At 41.0% G+C, this 17,486-nt stretch overlaps 1 protein-coding gene across 1 annotated transcript in view; it reads left to right on the forward strand.

Moving 5' to 3' along the window:
• RFTN1 (raftlin, lipid raft linker 1) overlaps positions 1–12,279 on the forward strand; it is a gene marked incomplete at its 5' end in the record, with an annotated part of 86,851 nt that extends 74,572 nt beyond the window's left edge. The window contains 3 exons of the mRNA XM_082014563.1: positions 6,828–6,931; positions 8,338–8,419; positions 11,791–12,279. Of these exons, the coding sequence (XP_081870689.1) occupies positions 6,828–6,931; positions 8,338–8,419; positions 11,791–12,228 (624 nt within the window). The 3' untranslated portion in view covers positions 12,229–12,279. The remainder of the gene's footprint in view (positions 1–6,827; positions 6,932–8,337; positions 8,420–11,790) is intronic.
• Between the last annotated feature and the right edge of the window lie 5,207 nt (positions 12,280–17,486).

Here is a 17,486-nt window from a genome sequence, read left to right on the forward strand (position 1 = left end):
CCCCATTACCCAAGACAAAATAGCTAATGCTGTCTTAAAAGTTGAGTGCTATAACATTTATTTTAGATTTCTGCATTGTTCTGCTTCTGAAGCCTTGTTCATTCTGAAAATATTGTCCTTAATTTAGAGGTATTATCTCATTGAAAATCTTCAGCAGGCAATTTATCACTTTTTTATTTTCTGCTATATCATGTCTTTGGTGTACTGACCTGAATTAAAATCTCAAATTCATTATGGTGTTGCCATTTCCCTGGCAGAACTGAATGGGGTCAGTGTCCACTGTAGACAGGGTAAACCTTTTAAAATGCAACATATCAAAAGATTTAAAAAATTATCTCTGCTGAGCCTAGGTTGCAAGTTGCCTTAATGTAAGCCTTGAAACAAATTCTCTGGAAATGAGGATTTGATTTGTCTGTGAATCTGATTTAGGTCATGGGTCAGTTAAGCTATGTTCTGCTGTCTCTAGCCATGGGAGAAGGGCATGACCAGGTCAGCAAAGGAGCTGATGGTGACGGGCATGAAATGCAGTTGTGCGCGTGACCCTCTTTACCACCCAAAGGACATGTATGTTGCCTGGGCGTAGTATTTCAGCATTCTGCCCCTTGTTGCTTTTCAGGAAAAGATGAACAAAACCCTGTTATCTTCAACAAGCTTTTATAGTTACTGTTGCTTTCTTTTATGTAAGACATGAAAGCTGCATATATATGTATATATTTGTCTGCTGAACTCAGTTTTCGTATGCTCTATATAGGATTAAAATGCACAGGCTAATCTTTCTTTGGTTTTGTTGATAAATTTAGTAATAAAATCTAGCAATATGAGTTTGGAACTTTCCTGATACTTCCAGTATTGAGTGTCTAACAAAGCGAACATTTCTTCCATGTAAGTACAGGGCACTTGACGTAAACAGGCAGAAAAGCACAGGATTTAAAACAGTCTGAATAAAAAAAAATCACTTCTTACCTGTCACGTTTTGCTTAGGTTTGTGACAAGATCAGAGTTAGCAATTAGTTCTCTGCTCACCCGTAAAATCTTCCAGGAAAAAGTGAGCATATGAGATCTGAACTTTCCAGTTAAGAACAAGCTGAGGAAAAGTATTTCAGTCCTCTCTTATACTTTCTAAAACACCCACACAAGGCACAAGCCATGCTTCTTTTCCCCAGCAGGTCTCCTTTAGCCATGCAGTAGTGCCCTGGTCTTTCACCCTGTGCTGCTGCCAGGCAGGTTTGGGAGGGGCCTCAGAATTTTGAGGCACAGGGGAAGCAGGTGCTGGGACCCCATAAATTGCATATGCAGCCTGCACGCAAGTGAAGGGCAGTGCCAACATTTGCTCTCCTGCTCCTGAACTGGTGGCACTAGAGGGTCTGTGCTCTAGCTGTGTTTCTCATGTGGAAATAGATTATTCTGTAATGGTGGAGTGGTGCACAAAGCCTTTTTGCAAAAGCTAAATTTTGTTGGAGAATAAATTATAACCAAAGGAAATTACCCTGGGGAAGCTGCATGGAGATGGTTAAGCTGTGTGTGGTAAAGCACCCTGGAGTATGGAAGTTCTCAGGTAGTGTTTTTCTGTGTTGGGTTTTTTCCCCAAAACAGTTGATGGACAAACAGTAAAATCGGCGCTCAGCTTAAGATACAGTGCACAAGTGTTGCAGGAATTGTGAAACTAAAAATGCCAGATTTAGTTAAGAAAATGTACTGATGGATTGCTAGATCACATTTATTTCTTGTGCTCTGTGGCTGGTTATGTGGAGTTGTCCTATCACGTGTACGTTGCCTGTGCAATAGTAAGTTTAACCCATTTCATAGGATGCTTCTATGCTTCCTTCATGGAGAACCCTCTGTGTCAAGATGTTCACCTTGTGGAGCTTTTGCTACCTATTCTGTGCTTCTATAAATGCAAAATTGTGTTGCTGTGCAAATGCGCCTCTGTGTTACAGGTGCAGGCAGTATCAGGAGCACTCAGGTGTTTTTCTTAGTTTATACATATGCTAGAAAGTAGGATTTGCATCTGTGGAAGTCATGGAGAGAAGTGGCCTTTGTGGGTACAGGAGGGGTTTTTGGTTGTGTTTACCCTAGACGGGGAGAGAGATGTGAATGCTGCTCAGCAGCCTATGTATGTTTGAAATTGTGACTGCATACATCTGAGTCGCAGAAAAACTGTCGTAACGGGATGCTACCCCATATAGTGTCACAGCCTTATTATATTCTCAAAAATATTTCACAGTGCATGAATTCACATATATTAAGTAATCATAAATAACTCTACACTACATATGCCCAGTATAATGAGCAAAAAACCTGTCTGTGGGTTTATTTATGAGTTTTTTTCCTATTAACTTTTCACTTGGTCCCCAGTTGGAGAGTTAGTCTGCGTTGGTCAATGACCCATTGGCTGCCAAAAACCACTGGTGGTTTCCAAGGGTGCAGGAGCCACCCCATGCCCTCTGCTTCCCAGCTAACAGATGCGTAGCCAGCGTCTGCTCACAAGGCAGTGTGGTGTATTACACATGGAAATTCAGGAGCAGCTCAGTATTGGAGGAGCATAGTCCAACTTCTATTGCTGAAACACTTGTGAAACTTCTCTGTTGCTTCCAGTAAGTGTTTTAAATGGATCAATAATGTTATATTATTAGCAGAAATTACCTTTTGGAAGAAGTCTGAAAAAGAAAAAGGTAAATAATTAACAAATTTAGATCTTGGATTTAGTCTCCCTTGTCGTCTGTGTTACTGCAAACATAAAGCATTTGCAGCACGCTTTTACCAGGTCATTCTCAGGCAGCCCATATATTCAATTTCTCTCATTTTATTTTCTCTCTTTTCCACTAAGGTGCAAGTCCTGCCTTCGCCACTTCCTCTTCCTCCCTTCAGTGCCCTAGGAGAAAGCTCTGGTTTTGGCAATGGTGGGGGGGGGGGACACTGGTGACCAGCACTGGCTGGGGTGCATGTTGCCGCCCTCGTGGGCTCTCCTCTCTATTTTTTTGTAAGGAGCTGGGTTTGAACACCCTGCTCCTTTTCCCCCACAAACTGTAGGTTACACTTTCAAAGCGACTTGTGTTTTTTACTTCCCGTCCTCTTTGCCATCTGTCTGTAGATCTTAGTATGCAGTCTGTTAGGGTTTGCTGATAAAGATTTTATTAAGTTTTATTTAATGGGATTTTCATTCTTCCATTTTTTTAATCCACGTTGGAAAAAAATATTAAATAGTGACAATCCATAGCTGCCTTGTAACTAAATCACATTCACTTAACCCAGGAAAGAATGATTTCTAAAGAATTTCTTTCTGTCTCACCAGAGCTTAGTAGTTGTCTTGTTTATTATCTTGCTGTGGTTAAAATTGCCATACTAGGGGGGAAAAAGAAAAGAAAAATTGTTAATGCAGTTGTTTGTGTGGCTTGCCCTAGATATTATTGTTATAATTTTTTAATCTTTTTTTTTTTTTCTAATGAGCAGAAGCAACTGTGAAAGAAGAAAATGCTGAAAACAAATAGTACAACTATAAATAAAATTAATTTGTTTCATGTGATGCAAGTCAAGGGAAAAACCTAGCTTAATATGCTCTGGCTTCTTGACACTCAAGGTGTGATCAGAGCTTACTTATCATCCACAGGAGAGTGGGAAGCAAGTTAATTAAAATTTTCCACCCTTTCACTGAATGAAATGTCTCCCAGTTTGAGATGCATTATTTGAACGCTTCTTTTTCAGTAGAACTCTGGCACATGCTTTCTACTTCTGCTGGTGTTCAAATCCAATATTTGCTAGCTAGAAAGGGCATTGCAATTTCATCTTATGGAACTGCATGTTTGAAATTTTATTTCCATTGTCTCAAATAATAGTAGATAAAATAATTTTAATTATTGTATTAACTATAAAATGACAAGATGACTCTTTTCCTCTGTGCCTGTCCGACAGTGTATTTTTTGTTTTGAAGCATTTTTGCTTTAGAAAGCATTTAATATGACACCAATTAAAGGTCGGTATAGCCATGACTGCTGCTGGCACACAAATTCCAGTCGTGGGATAGGATTACAACCGATGATTCAGGAGGGGGAGGGAAAAGTAATTTCTTGTGGTCTTAAAGAAAGCTTCATTTATCTGTATTTGCAAGTAAGGAGCTTGAAGCCCAGATGAATTACACCTGTTTATTCAGGAGTGACTGCTTTCTCTTGTCTATCATTTTCAAATGCAGCCAATTATTAGGAGTAGTTTATTCCCTTGGGGACATGGGGAAGAGGAGCGGTGTCTGACTCCAGCGAAGCGTCGTACAGAGTCGGAGAGAGCTTGTTAAAGAGCGTGAGGAGCTCGGAGGAGGTGTGCACCTCTGCATAATGTATACACTTCCTTCCTCCAGACAGACTAACACGCAGATTGTGGGGTCAGGTAACAGCATATATGAAAAATAAGAGGTCACCTTTTTATAACAGTTGTACCGGACTCTTTCAGCAGTGTTTTTTAAATTTCCAGATTTTTTTTTTTTCCATTTTTCTTTAAGCTTAATTGACTTTAATCTTAAATTTAATTTCTGATACTTTTACACTTGTGAACGTGCTTTACCTGCTCTTTTCCCTTCTGCCCATTGAGATTAGGAAATACAACATCATCTGCTACAGATGATGCTTAATCCTGACAAGTCAGACAGGTCCAAAGCCAGCCGTGTCTCGCCACTCAGAGCCTGCGGGGACAGTGGGCTGTGGCAGGAGTGATGGCCCATCCCTGAAACAATTTGGCTTCTGCAGCAGCCAAATGAGCTCTGCATGGTATTGATGTCCTTCCTCATTGCCGTAATCTCCCTCTGATTTTTGACGTTTGTGGCATATCCTGATGCAAGGAGAAGGTTCTTGCTAATCACCAACCTTAGGCAATGAATTCAAAATAGAAATCCTCTTTGCAACATAAGCTGTTGCTTGGGGCACAAACAAGGTCTGCTGTGCCAGTCTTTCCTGACCTGCTAGTCTTACACCCTCTAAATGAGTGAGCTCTTTCTGTTTTTCCCTCTACAAACACTGTTTGATGGAGGGAATGTTTTGGTCAGATCCTTTTCTGTGTTCTTCCAGGCACCTCATGGCGGGCTTGCCATGGTGGATGCTCTGACCTTAATGCTTGTGTTGCAAATTTTCGACTTTATTTTTGGAAGGCATTGTTAACTACTCTCATAAATCTTCGTGTGTTATTAATGTGTTTTCTTGAGACATTAGCTCTTAAAGGCATCTAGATATGTCATAATTTTTGCATTACCCTTGGACACTTTATTTTAAAAACTTGAAAAAGGGCAGAAATATTCATCTTATGGAAGGAAATGGGAGTCTGAGGAGACCTTGAATCTACCACGATCACAGCTGTAGGATAAGTCCTGATCGCATCAGAAGACATGGGTCAAAGGCCATGTGGTATTGCTCCCCTCTTGCAGGGCATCATTTTCCTCTCCTGGAGTCAGCAATTCTGGTCTGTACATGATGGAGTTGTAAAGTAGCAGTATATCTCTGTAAGTCCCTGAAAGCCTCTGTACAGAAATCAGAAGTAGCATTAGTAGAGTGTTCTCTTTCTCTTTCTGGAGTAGAGTTTTTAAGCATTCTTTTTTTTAAGCAGGACTGATATAGCTTCTTCAGCTATTTGCATTTGTAGTCCTGATCAGGTTTTTAATAGGTATAGTCAGGCAGTCATTCAGTTACGAAGATACCAAGTGACCTAAATTGCATTTGTTAGAAGAAAGGAATAGCTGAAATTGGAATTCACTAAAACACCTTGAAATAACTACAGCAGGATTTGGATTAGTTCTGATGGAATGACTATTTTATTACTGTGGAATAAATGGATTTTTTTTGGAGCTGCAAAACTATTGTGCCTTACTTAGTGTTGAGAATTGGCAGTTAAAACTCCTTGTGTGCACATGAAACCAGTTATAAGTGCCTGAGCTTTCTGGCAAATATAATTGTTACTCCAAAAGAATATAGCTATATTTGCAGAGACTAGTAGTTACCATTTGCCTGCTTTGTGTTTATTAAAATTAAAAGCTAGTAAATATGCTCTAGCATCTATTTGTTAAATTACTAAAAGTCTTGGCAGTTAGACACCTCACTGAAGCAATCTTTGTTGAAATCGCCAGTGGTTCTTTCTGTGCGAATTACAGGGTTTGCCACCTAGTAGAAAGAGAATTAGCAAGGCTCTGCTGGGTAGATCTGCAGCTGGAGCCAGATTTCTGCACTGAAAAGCAACATTTTTGGTCTCGCCCACAGATTTCCTGATTCAAAATAACAAGGAAGCGATGTGTATTTGTGGGTGATAAGAAGCATAGACCTGTACTTATATTTTATTTTTGTTCTTGTTGGTTGTTTTGCTTTTGATCCATCATGGTAGAGTAACCTGAGTGATTTCAGTACCGATCTTCAAGATTCGCTGTAGCTTAGACAAGAGCAGAATCCAAGCAAAGCAATGTTGTCATTTTTTAACTACTTGAGTATCTTTTTGCTTGGGAGGAGAGAATTGATAAAATACAGTGCATTTGCCCTGTTCAGGTCTGGACTCATCTAGAGCTAGATGGATGACTTGGGCAGTGTAAAATCAAGATCACAGATGTTTACCAGTTTAAACAAACTCATTTAATAACAGCTTGGGATGTATGGGTGATCAGTCCCCTGTCTCATGTTTTCAAATGTTTTCCTTCCTACCTAGCTGAGCATACAAAATGACCCACTTCAGTACAAAATCTCTTTCTCCCTCCCAGAAAATCCACACACGTATTTTTTTCTTGGTTTTCGGGGTTTTTTTTTGGTGTGTGTCAAACAATGTCCCACTCCAGGTGATGATGCTAACCATTGATTTTTCTTTCCTAGGGAGTTGAAGTGCAGACAGATTATGTTCCGCTGCTGAATTCCCTTGCCATGTACGGCTGGCAGCTGACGTGTGTGCTTCCTACTCCAATAGTGAAGACAAACAGGTATGAGGGGGGTGTGTGGATGCTGCCTTTTGGCCGGGGAAGTCGCTGTATGAGCAGCACTGTCAGTACAGGCAGTTCTCTGTGCCGTTAGCACGGATCTCCTTGCGTGCAAGCAGTAGCTGCCCTTGCAAACCCTGCTGTGGCTGTTCCCTGGCTTTTCAGAGCATCACAAGCCGCGTGGGGCAGGAAGCACATGTCTGGTGAGGAAAATACTGCGAGGTGGCAGTGTGGTTTCTGCATGAATTTTCTGGGTATTGTCTCTGCCTCTCTATAAACATCTTGATTGTAAAATTCCTGCTCTGGATCTCCCAGTAGCTCTTCTTCGAACGTTTGGAGTGAGATGTTGCCTATCTGAAGAAAAGTTGCTTTATTCTTAATCAATGTCTGTCTAATGCTGCTGATACACACAGCCTAGCTGAGCAGAACCATGTGAGACTGGTGTAGCATTACTCTAGTAGCCTTGTTGATACATATAATCATTCTGCAGTCTACTTTGCTATTATTAAAATTCTGAGTTTTTAAATATAAATGCAAGTCATTTAAAAATATTCTTCATAACTGTGGTGAAAAACAGTCATCCCACTTGTTAATCATGAAGATGGCACATTCTGGATTTTCACTGGTCAGGAATATATTTATATATACACCAATATAATCAGTCATGATTTTTTATCTTAAAAGAGTAAAAATACACCCAGTTCTTTATGAGATCTACATGAAGACTACTCCTACACATAAAAGCCTAGAAAGTAAATGCCATCTGTGCTGGGGGAAAAATGGTATTTAAGTTTTTCGTATGAGTTTAAATACAGGAATGAATAGAAAAATCACAATGATGATTTCTAAGCCCTGTCTCTTAAAGGTATATATGGTTTTCTTTCTCTTCTAGCTTTCTGTATCCCATTTACAAGTTCAGTAACACGGGGCAGGTTGACGGTGCAGAAGGGCACCCACCCAGCCTAACCGCCGGTGGCATTTGGTTGTGCCTCCTGCCGTGCTGGAGACCTGTAGGGAGCACCCAGCCCCATTCTGGATCGGTGCCCTGGGAGGGAGAGAGGGAGCACTCCGGTGTCGCTGAGACGCTACTACACACCCGCACCAGGGGGCTCAGACTTCTTGCTTTTTGCTCCAAACAATTATTTATTCTGTGTTTACACACTAATGCTAAAACATTCAGCAAAAGTATGTCACAGGCTGACAGGCTCTCTCAGGCTGAACAGTTGCTCTTTTTTTCCCCCAAAATACCAGGCTGCTCAAAGACGCTGGGGACAGGCAATGTTTAGGTCATTCTTCATTTTGTTGTTCTTTGACCTGCAGAAATAAATGACTGAGATGGATTTTCACTTTGAATGATGCTGGATGTGAATTTAATTCATTCTCAGGAGTGTGCGTTTGTTTCTTTTCAGGGAGGGGAATTTATCTACAAAGCAAATTGTATTTCTTCAGAGACCTTCTTTGCCCCAGAAAGCAAAGAAGAAAGAATCTAAGGTAAATAACCTTGAGTTCCTGGTTTCTTTGGGTTTTTGTTGGAGGTATTTTAATATTGTAATTGATTTCCCATAGATGTAAAAATGGCCTATTCAACGTTTCTGTGCTACGGTAGCAAGACACAAGGAATTGAAGCTGTTCAAATGAGAGAAACAAAAAATTCTCAAATTATGTGAAAGCTCTTATATTTCATTCTCTGTTGAACTTGTGGCAGCAGAAGAGATGTAGATTTCTTTTTACAGCTGGGCCGTAAACCTCCATACGTGACCTAAAATTCTCTGCCCACGTTCACTGCCTGCAAGGTGGAACTAATACTATTTTCTCCCACTCACTGCCTGTCTTTTCTATTTAAATTGCTCTCTCTTTCTTGCTACATGTTGTGATAGAGCCTAGCTTGCTGCAGGCCTGATCTTGGCTGGTGTCTCTATCTATTGTGTGAATGTTAATGAATTCTGCTAGAATTTAACCCCCAAAAACCCCACGAATCCAGGTAAATTATCCGAGAATGTAGCTGACAATTAATGATGTACGTATGTGGATACACATAGGTATTCCCATTTCCATTTTTAAATGTGTAGCTGTGGGAACACCTGCCCAAATCTGTCACGCTGTACAGCTGAGAGGGAAATACAAGGACTGGTTTAAACTGGAAACTGGGAGCGCGGACCTTCCCACAGTAGCCGAATTGCTTTGCCCTTTCAGTATGCAAGGGATCAGAAAAGCCAGGTGAAGTATGGAAAGGATCTCTGAAACCAGATGATTAAAAGGTTGCTAATTAATACAGTCTCGTTTTTATTCTAGCTCCATGCACTTAACGTGAGTGCTGGCTAGCCAAACGACATCTGAATGAGTGGTGCGCTCGAGGCCGTGCAGAAGTTGAGCTAGGGTGTAGGAGATGGGAAATGCTAAGCAGAGCTGAGCACTAAGAGCATTTTACCCAACTTTTGGAGAACTACAGATAGTTTTCATCTATAAAGCCCTCACTGGTTTGGAGCCAGGTTCTGTGCAAGCCGTCTTTTAGATACAGTGGAGACCAGGAGAGTGTTTGAACTGACTGAAGTAGGAGAGGACGGCTGGGAGTGTGACAGTGATTTAGGATTTACCCTCTCTCATTAGCGAAGCTGGAGCCTGGAGTGTTCTGTGAACATGTTACAAAGCTCTTCTTTCTTGGTTTTCTCTTTGTTTTCAGGTGATTAAAGGGATCTTGGGGCAAGGGTTGGAGTGCCTGCATTTGGTCATTCTTTTCCTACCACTGTCTGTGGTTTTAATGGAAAGGGTGGGAACCTATAAGCAATTATATGTCTTCAAATAGAGAAACTAGTGTGATACTGATTCCTTGTATTATAATAACAAAAGCATACCATCCAGATGACTCAAAACTTTGTTTAAATTTTTTCATTTGCGGATATAAAAACTTATTTAACAATGTCTGGTTGACAAAATGGATTTACTTGTTGGCAGTATTAAATATACAGATGTATTTGAGGGCAAAAATTACTACAGCATATTTTCATACCAAAGGTCAAGGAAAAATGGGGTACATTGATTATAGTTATATAGTAAGACCAGTTCAACGTCTGTAAGTGGTTGTTGTGAGTCACTTCAAAGATGCCAAACCCAGCATTTGATTAAGTTGCTGAATATTGTCCACATACAACACCACAGGCTCTCAGGGTTTTTTTAACTTGTGATACAGCATGTTTAAAATGTTTACAGATAACCCTTTGGAGGAGGGAAATAGGCTGATAAGATTAAAAGGACATTGCAGTGTTGGAAACTGATTCATCCTATCTGTGCACATCAACCAACTGCTGTTCAGTTTAGCCAGAGGAGCAGAAACGGAAAGATGCCAGAAGTGGTACAACTTATTTTTCTCCTCAGTGAGACAGAAGAACTCTTATTAATGCAATATTCAGTCAGTGATGAGGTAATCATGTTCATTCACTTTATACAAAAGTGATACTTATTTCAGCAGAAACTGGCTGTATGCATTATTGTAAAATACAATATAAATACCTGACTAAGTATACATATGTCTGCACATACACACAGAGTCTCCTACAGTTTGATCTTTATCACGTTCAGGGCCCTGATCTTACCTTCCATCAAAGAGAGAAGGGGAGCTGGGGGTGCCCAGCACTTCTGCAAATCAAAGAGGAAAATACTGAGCTGTCTCTGAATTTTAAGCAGTTGAGCTCTAGAACTGAAATAAAGATAGCTTTCTCTAAGTAAAAACAAGAAGAATCTTGTGAAAGCTAGTTTCTGGGGGTTTTTGTTGTTTGTTTTTGTTTTTTCCTTTTTACATTAAGTTCTGGCTAGCAGAAGGAAAGAGCAGTGCTCCCTCTTTGTAATCTAATAAGCTTAATAAGTTTTGAATGGCTTTTTGATTAAGGAATAAATAGCTAAATCAAAAATTTATGAACACCAGTCCTTCTCTTGACCAACTTTGGCACAGACCTGGTTGCACTGGAAAAAAATGGCTTTTGGACTGCAGCTGAATTTGCAGTATGTCCTGGTGAGATTATGTGTGGTATCCAGGCATCACCTCCTAACCCATCCCCAAGTTTTCATCAGCGTGGACACTGCTGACGAAATGGTTGTGCACATTCACGTGCACTTGTCAAACTTGCGTAGGATGGCTCAGCAGTGGCTCGGAACATCATCTGGGCCTCCTTGGGAAGGTCCATTTATTTTCTGGCAAATGAAGCACATACATTAGTGGCATATTTGTCAGCCTTTATGTATGTTACACCTCTTGAGTCAGTATTCCAAGGTACTGCTAGTTCTCCTGTGGGTTTTTTTTTAATAGTAGTTAAAACAGTTCTTCAATAAATGGCTGCTGTGACTAGTCTCGTGGCGAGTGCTGCAAGAGGCAGCTTCATGCTTTCCGTCAAGAAACATTCAGACAAGTGATTCAGAATATTTTACTCTTTGGGTATAGTCTAGGGTATGGTGTGAGTTCTGCTGCTAACCTGGTGAGAAACATTGGAATAACGCCACAGGATTGCTTCCTCCGTCTGCAGTTGTGCAGCTTTGCATAGTCTTGCTTTGCAGACAGTGCAGGTTGTCTGCCAGGATGCTGTAGGCCTCAACAGTGATACAGTGTGTTGAGAGGAACCCACTAGGCATGTGAAACAGCAGAAGCAGAAATGCATCACGTCTCTTTTCTCTGTGAAATAGATACAATGTGTAGGCACAAATGATCTTAAGCTGTCTAATTTAGTCATGCAATTCTTTAAAATCTTAGGTCTTTTTGGTCAAACTAGTCTTTGAATTAAAACTAAATAATAAAAACATTTCTACTCAGGAAAGCAAATGTCTATGGGAGATTGTCTGTAACAGTCTTTAATATTTGCATCTCCTACTTGCAGTTTCACTGGAGGTTCTCCAAAGAGGACATGCGCAACAAACAAATGAAGAAATCCACGAAGGCTAAATTAAGCACTAGGGAGAAGCAAACGGCAGAGGAGAAGCAGGAATTTGAAGTCACAGAGAACACAAGAAACTTAGAAGCACAAATCTCAGCAGAAGCCAAGCCTGATCCAGAACAGCAGCTGGATGATGTCATAGACTTGGGAGATGAGGTAGGTGGGACCAACAGCAGAGGTACCCACCACGACGGGGTGTCAGAAGAAACTTGTCCTGCCAGTTGTGATACTGATGACAATGACGCACAGGTCTGCCTCAGCCAGAGTACATCTGGGTGCTGTGCAGATCAGGTAACACAGTGGGGAGACGGTGCTCCGGTATCAGACGGCTGCAACGGCAGCGACGGGGCCGGGCTGACCATGGACTGCTCCTGTGAATAAGACCTACGTTTCAAGAATCCTCCAAGTTGCTGATACTTTGCCAAGACAACAGATTTTGCTAATCGCCATCGCTAACTCCATTGCTCACTTCAGCATTTCTTTGGCATTGTGTTTATTTTGCTCCTTAGCATACCAGTATCTTGATGCCCTTAGCATACCAGGGCCCGGGCTTGCTAACCCACAGAAATGAATTGCAAGATTCCGTCCACTGTACGGAGTGGGAACTGCCCTACACTATCTCCTAGAGTTACGCTTTACATTGAAAAGTAGGGACAAAAAACATACTTGGGTTTTTCTGTGACTCGACCTCAGCAAACTAGGTTTGTGTCTAGGTCAGGGCAAATGTTCCAAGTCAGATTTTACTCTGTAAGACTTTCTTGTCCATGTATCTTTGCTGGAGAAGTTATTGTGTCTTATGTTATTTTGTCATTGAGCTTGTAGCGTCATGAAAATGGTATTTGGGCTTAAACAGGCTGAAATTGGAAAGCTTAGATAAGATGGCTGTTATCTGTATTTATCTCAAATAGCATACTTACTGATGATACTCTCTTCTGAATTGTATTAACTCTTGCAGATCTTTAAGCAATAAGCACACCTTGTACCTATTTTAGGCACACTGGGTAAACAAATCCCATGGTAAATTTGTGTAAGGCAGATGATTCCAATATGAAACGTGATTTCCTGTTCACTCACATTTATGTTCTCTTTGCCAATCAACAGTTCATCAGTAGTAGTGGGGGCTTCAGAAGATAGAAGAAGAGAAAAAAACAGCTAAAATGTACATCTTTCAGTGGCTATCTTCACTAAAATTGGAATTAGACGTTACCTCCTGACCCTTCCAGGTGATTTTTGCAGCACTTCCTCACTGTTGTAAAGTATGTTGTGAGAAAGAACTGAAACTGTAGACAACTAGCAGGGGTCATTGGCCAACAAATGTCACTAAATAACCTTACAAAATGCCAATACCTTAATAGAGGGGCTTTTTTATACAAGTAACTGTATTTGGGGACTGATACCTAACAGAATTCTGTAAAATTACCAACATTTTTATGTTTGGAGCTACATTAAAATATTTACAAGTGAATGTACATGTGTAATACAGTTTCTGTGCCAGTGTTCTCCAAGTACTTCAGTGTTCTTAAAAATGTAGGAAGTAGTTATTTCTCTTCTTAACCGCCTTCATCCCTATTTAGAAGTGGCCAAGTAATCCGGTAACAAGGTGAGAAATGCATTCTAAATTCCCCTGATTCCTGTGTTTCTAAAGCAAGAGCTCAATAAGTGATTTGCTGCTTTTTCCCTTGATTTGTGCCTGACAATTTTTCTTAGTCTTCAAATCAAAATGCTGTACAAAGAACTATGTTCTGTATCAAACGTGCACCTAGAGTGGTTCAAAAAATGCCTAAAAATTACACAGTTGGCAGAACACTGCAGAGAAGGGAAAAATCATACCTCTTTCAACATTCATCTAACTGGGACAACAGCACTCAAGTTTAAACCACTGGATTTCACACACACAAAGCACGGTGGTATTTTTCTCATTGATTAAAGAGGTTTTTATTTTGAATTCAGGGGCTTAACTACAGGACTGTAAGTAACTACAATTTCTGGTGGTGTTTTTGAATTATTTAATTCTGCTTCTTGACAGACATTAGGCTGAAGTTCCAGTATCCTCAAAAATAGGTTGTTTCAGTTGTTCTACTTAAATACAAGGCCTCTGGTCTGTACATTTTTAAGTACCTGTTTGCACATTTTGCTAGCACAAGATCCTTCTACTGATGGTTTCTATTTCAAGGACTAGCTTTGTATTAATCTTATTTTAAAATATACTGTATTTAATGAACATTTAACTAATAGAAAGTCTTGCAGTAAAAAGAACTCTCCAAACACTGTTGAATAGAAAATGTTAATTGGATTGCAATTTGACCTTGTTTAACTGGATCCCAACGGCTTACAAAACTAAAGAGAAATAAAGGTCACTAGGAGATTTCTTATTTGTGGTACTTGCACAACTGCCAGTAATTTGTCCCCAAAAGGAGGACCTCGGGGTCTCTAAGTGGTAATGAAGGGAAGCTCCTTACTACTGAATTAGCAGTAGTTAACTAGTGCTAGAGAACTGCTACTCGATTTTCCGTCACTAGTCTGACGGAGCAGGTAAGGGTCTATGAGGAAGCTGTACTTGTTGAAGTGAAAGCTTGATTTAAAACTTTGTTCCTGTAAATGCCGGAGCAGTTTGAGGTTGGGAAGATTCAAAGAGAAAACATTCATATTTTTTCAGTTTAAAAAGGGCAAGCTGTTTTGGTTATGTAGTCACATAATCACTTGTGACTCTGAATTACTCAGAGTTAGTTCAGCTGCCTGGAGTCATGCGCGTGCTTCCACCATGTCTCAAGTAAACTGCGAGCACTTCAGTCACCTCGTAGAGGAACGATACAGATATGCCGAGGGCTGGGGAAGGCAGGCTTGGGGCACAGCAGCAGAGGCTCCGCAGCTGCTACGTGCATTGTGCATTTCGGCCGCCTTTGCTGTTTTGGGTTTGAAAAAGCAAGACCACTAGTGGCCAAGGAAGTGAAAGCCAGCAGCTGTCACCTTATTTGAAGGCTGAATGGAGAAGAGAAACAGCTAGGCCAGAGCCTAGCTCACATATCTGAAAACCTGATCAATGCTGGGAGAGAGGCTGACAGTGGAGAGACTGTACGTGGGAGAAGATGAAATGGAGTTTGGTTGCAGAAGTACAGACTCGATCTTCAACCTGTGGGGAGAGGGTGGGATTCCATACTGACTTCTCACCCAGAGAAGCCACAGCTACTCCGAGCCCCCAGCTCCATAGCAGGGTTTGTCACTCCCAGCAGAAGGCCCTTTCCTTTCCCACAGAGAGCTGTGTTTTTAAGGCCAAGCTCTTTTTTTCCCCCCCAAACTAGGCAGAATCTCCCAGAAAAGACAGAAGCTAATCTGACCATGCCTCTTGGGGAAGGGAAGGAGACGCCAGTGAGTATTGCCTGCATGCCCAGGGAAGGAGCCGATGGGTTGTGCTACCACCTGTTACCGAGGCGGGCTGGTGACAATGAAGCACGACCGCACACGCAAGTGGCATTTCGGTGTATTTTAACATGAACATGTCCTTGTTCATGTGTAGACCTGTCTCAAGAGTATCCTCTCTTTGAAGGAGGAGCATGCGGGCTGCTCTGTCTGGAGAAGGAGTTACGTGTGCTGGTGTTTAAAGCAAGTGGTCGTCTGAACAGCAGAGCAATTGTTAAATAGGATGAGTTCAAAGGAGAAAATCCAGCTCAGGCAAGTGAAGAGATGACAAAGGCTGAAGATGGCAAAGAGGAGCGGCTGAATTAAATGAAGGATGGAAAAGGGGTGTTATATTGGAACAAGCAGCAGGGGGCAGGGGTAGACCCAAGATGGGTAGGAAGTCCAGAATGTTGAAGCATCGTAATGAAAATAGTTTACGTAGGGTTTAGGAGGGGTTAAATGCACAAACAATTTGACCGGTACTACTTCTTGCCTAATTTTTTTGATTATTGGATCTGTGCACTCAAAAACAGTGTAACTGAAGTAGCTCAAAGTAGCTTTAACATATGCATGGAAATGAAGCTAAGTACAAAAAAAATACACTTCCCCCCACCCCTTATTTGGCTCCTCTATCAGCCTCAGCTTCTGAGGTGAGCAGAGGAAGGGCTCTGCATTTGGATACCCTGCTTTTTCTTTGTAGTTGCTGTGACTCTACATTTGCCTCAGGGAGCCAATTATAAGGCAGAAATAAAGCACCGTCAAGCTTTTCATGCAGGAGTTTCATCCTCCCAGAACTGAAGAGTGTAAGAAGAGCAGACACTAATTTCTTGCTGATAAATGCTCCTCTAAAATAGGAGGAATGCTGGCTAACAATACCAACACACCTATGAATTAAGAGTTGTAGGTGCAAAAGTTGTAGGTGCACTCTCTCCCAGGGTGGAGATGTGCTTCTGGCTTTAAAAGGCGATCCTTGCAAAAGCCTCTGCCAGCAGGAAAGTGCCTGGTGCTTAATGTGGCAGCTGACTCTAATCAGTGCCTCACCTGCACACTGAAGGGGAAAAAAGAGACTTTTCAACTTCAGTGCTTTCTGTTAGTCACTCTAAAAGCACCCTAACTAAAATGATGTAATGATGACTGAATAGCCACTCTTTTTTTCCAGTTAATTAATACAAATCCTATAGGAATACTTGGTATTCATTGTACCAGATGAGCACACAGCAGCCTGGTAAAATAAATGTCACAGGGAGGAGATTCAGTCTAAAACAGCTGTCAGACATGGTAACTCACAAACCATCTCGCTAAGTTTAAATGTAAATGTATGAATGGACACATATCTCCTCATATTTTGTTGCAAAAAACCAAGACCACTAAACTCTAGCAAGAAGAGACTTCCAGAAGAGTCTTGTCAACAGGAAAAGGCGGCGGAGAAAGGGAGGATGCTAACAACTCTCCTGCCTCAGGAATGGCATTTATAGCCATTATATATGTGTTATGGAATGAAGGTGTTCTGTGCCCTTTGGCAGGATAATGTAACTGTTCAAGGTAAGAAAGAACTGCTCAGTAACAGTAAGGGTGTTTGTTTACTAGTATTTGGGGGTGGGAAGGTATTGAATTTTCTTTTTTCCTCCATCTTTTGGTGCAGCGTGTTGTGCGTGTTTAATACTACTCTTAGGGTGGATGAGCCCATACTATTAAGAGATGTGTCCTTGCCCCAGAGCGCTCAATCTGAGTGTAACAGGGGATGACAGAAAGAGGTTAGAGGGAAAGAGGAAGATTACAGAAGCAAAGGGTTTTGAAATGCCTTTTGTTAAATGGGTATTTTGGCACAAGTCTGAGGAGTGGTTTGTGAAAGACATGTCATTTAGGCTGAAGAAAGCATGTGCATTAAGAGAAAAAAAGGGTAAACCAGTTTATAACCCACTTAATGATGTAAAAGTCACAAGAAAAATAACATTTAAAGGCTTCTCAGTGTCTTCTTATCATTACATTGTTAAAACATGCAGAAGCCTAGTGTGTGGATTTTATTTTAGGGCGCCAGTGTTTCCCAATAGCAATTTATTGCATGTTTCTAGGAGAAAACCCTGCTTCCTTCACGCATCAAGCTCTCACATGTCAATTGTGATCTTTGTGAACACAAAAAACCCTTGGTTTTATTTTTTGTGACAAGCACACTGTCCCATTTACATTCTAGAGTGAACAAACAAGGAACCCTTCCTTCAAAGAGGGGTACTCGGAAGGAATCT

The sequence above is a fragment of the Phaethon aethereus genome, assembly GCF_964289735.1.
Source record: "Phaethon aethereus genome assembly, chromosome: 2".
NCBI classification, from domain to species: domain Eukaryota; kingdom Metazoa; phylum Chordata; class Aves; order Phaethontiformes; family Phaethontidae; genus Phaethon; species Phaethon aethereus.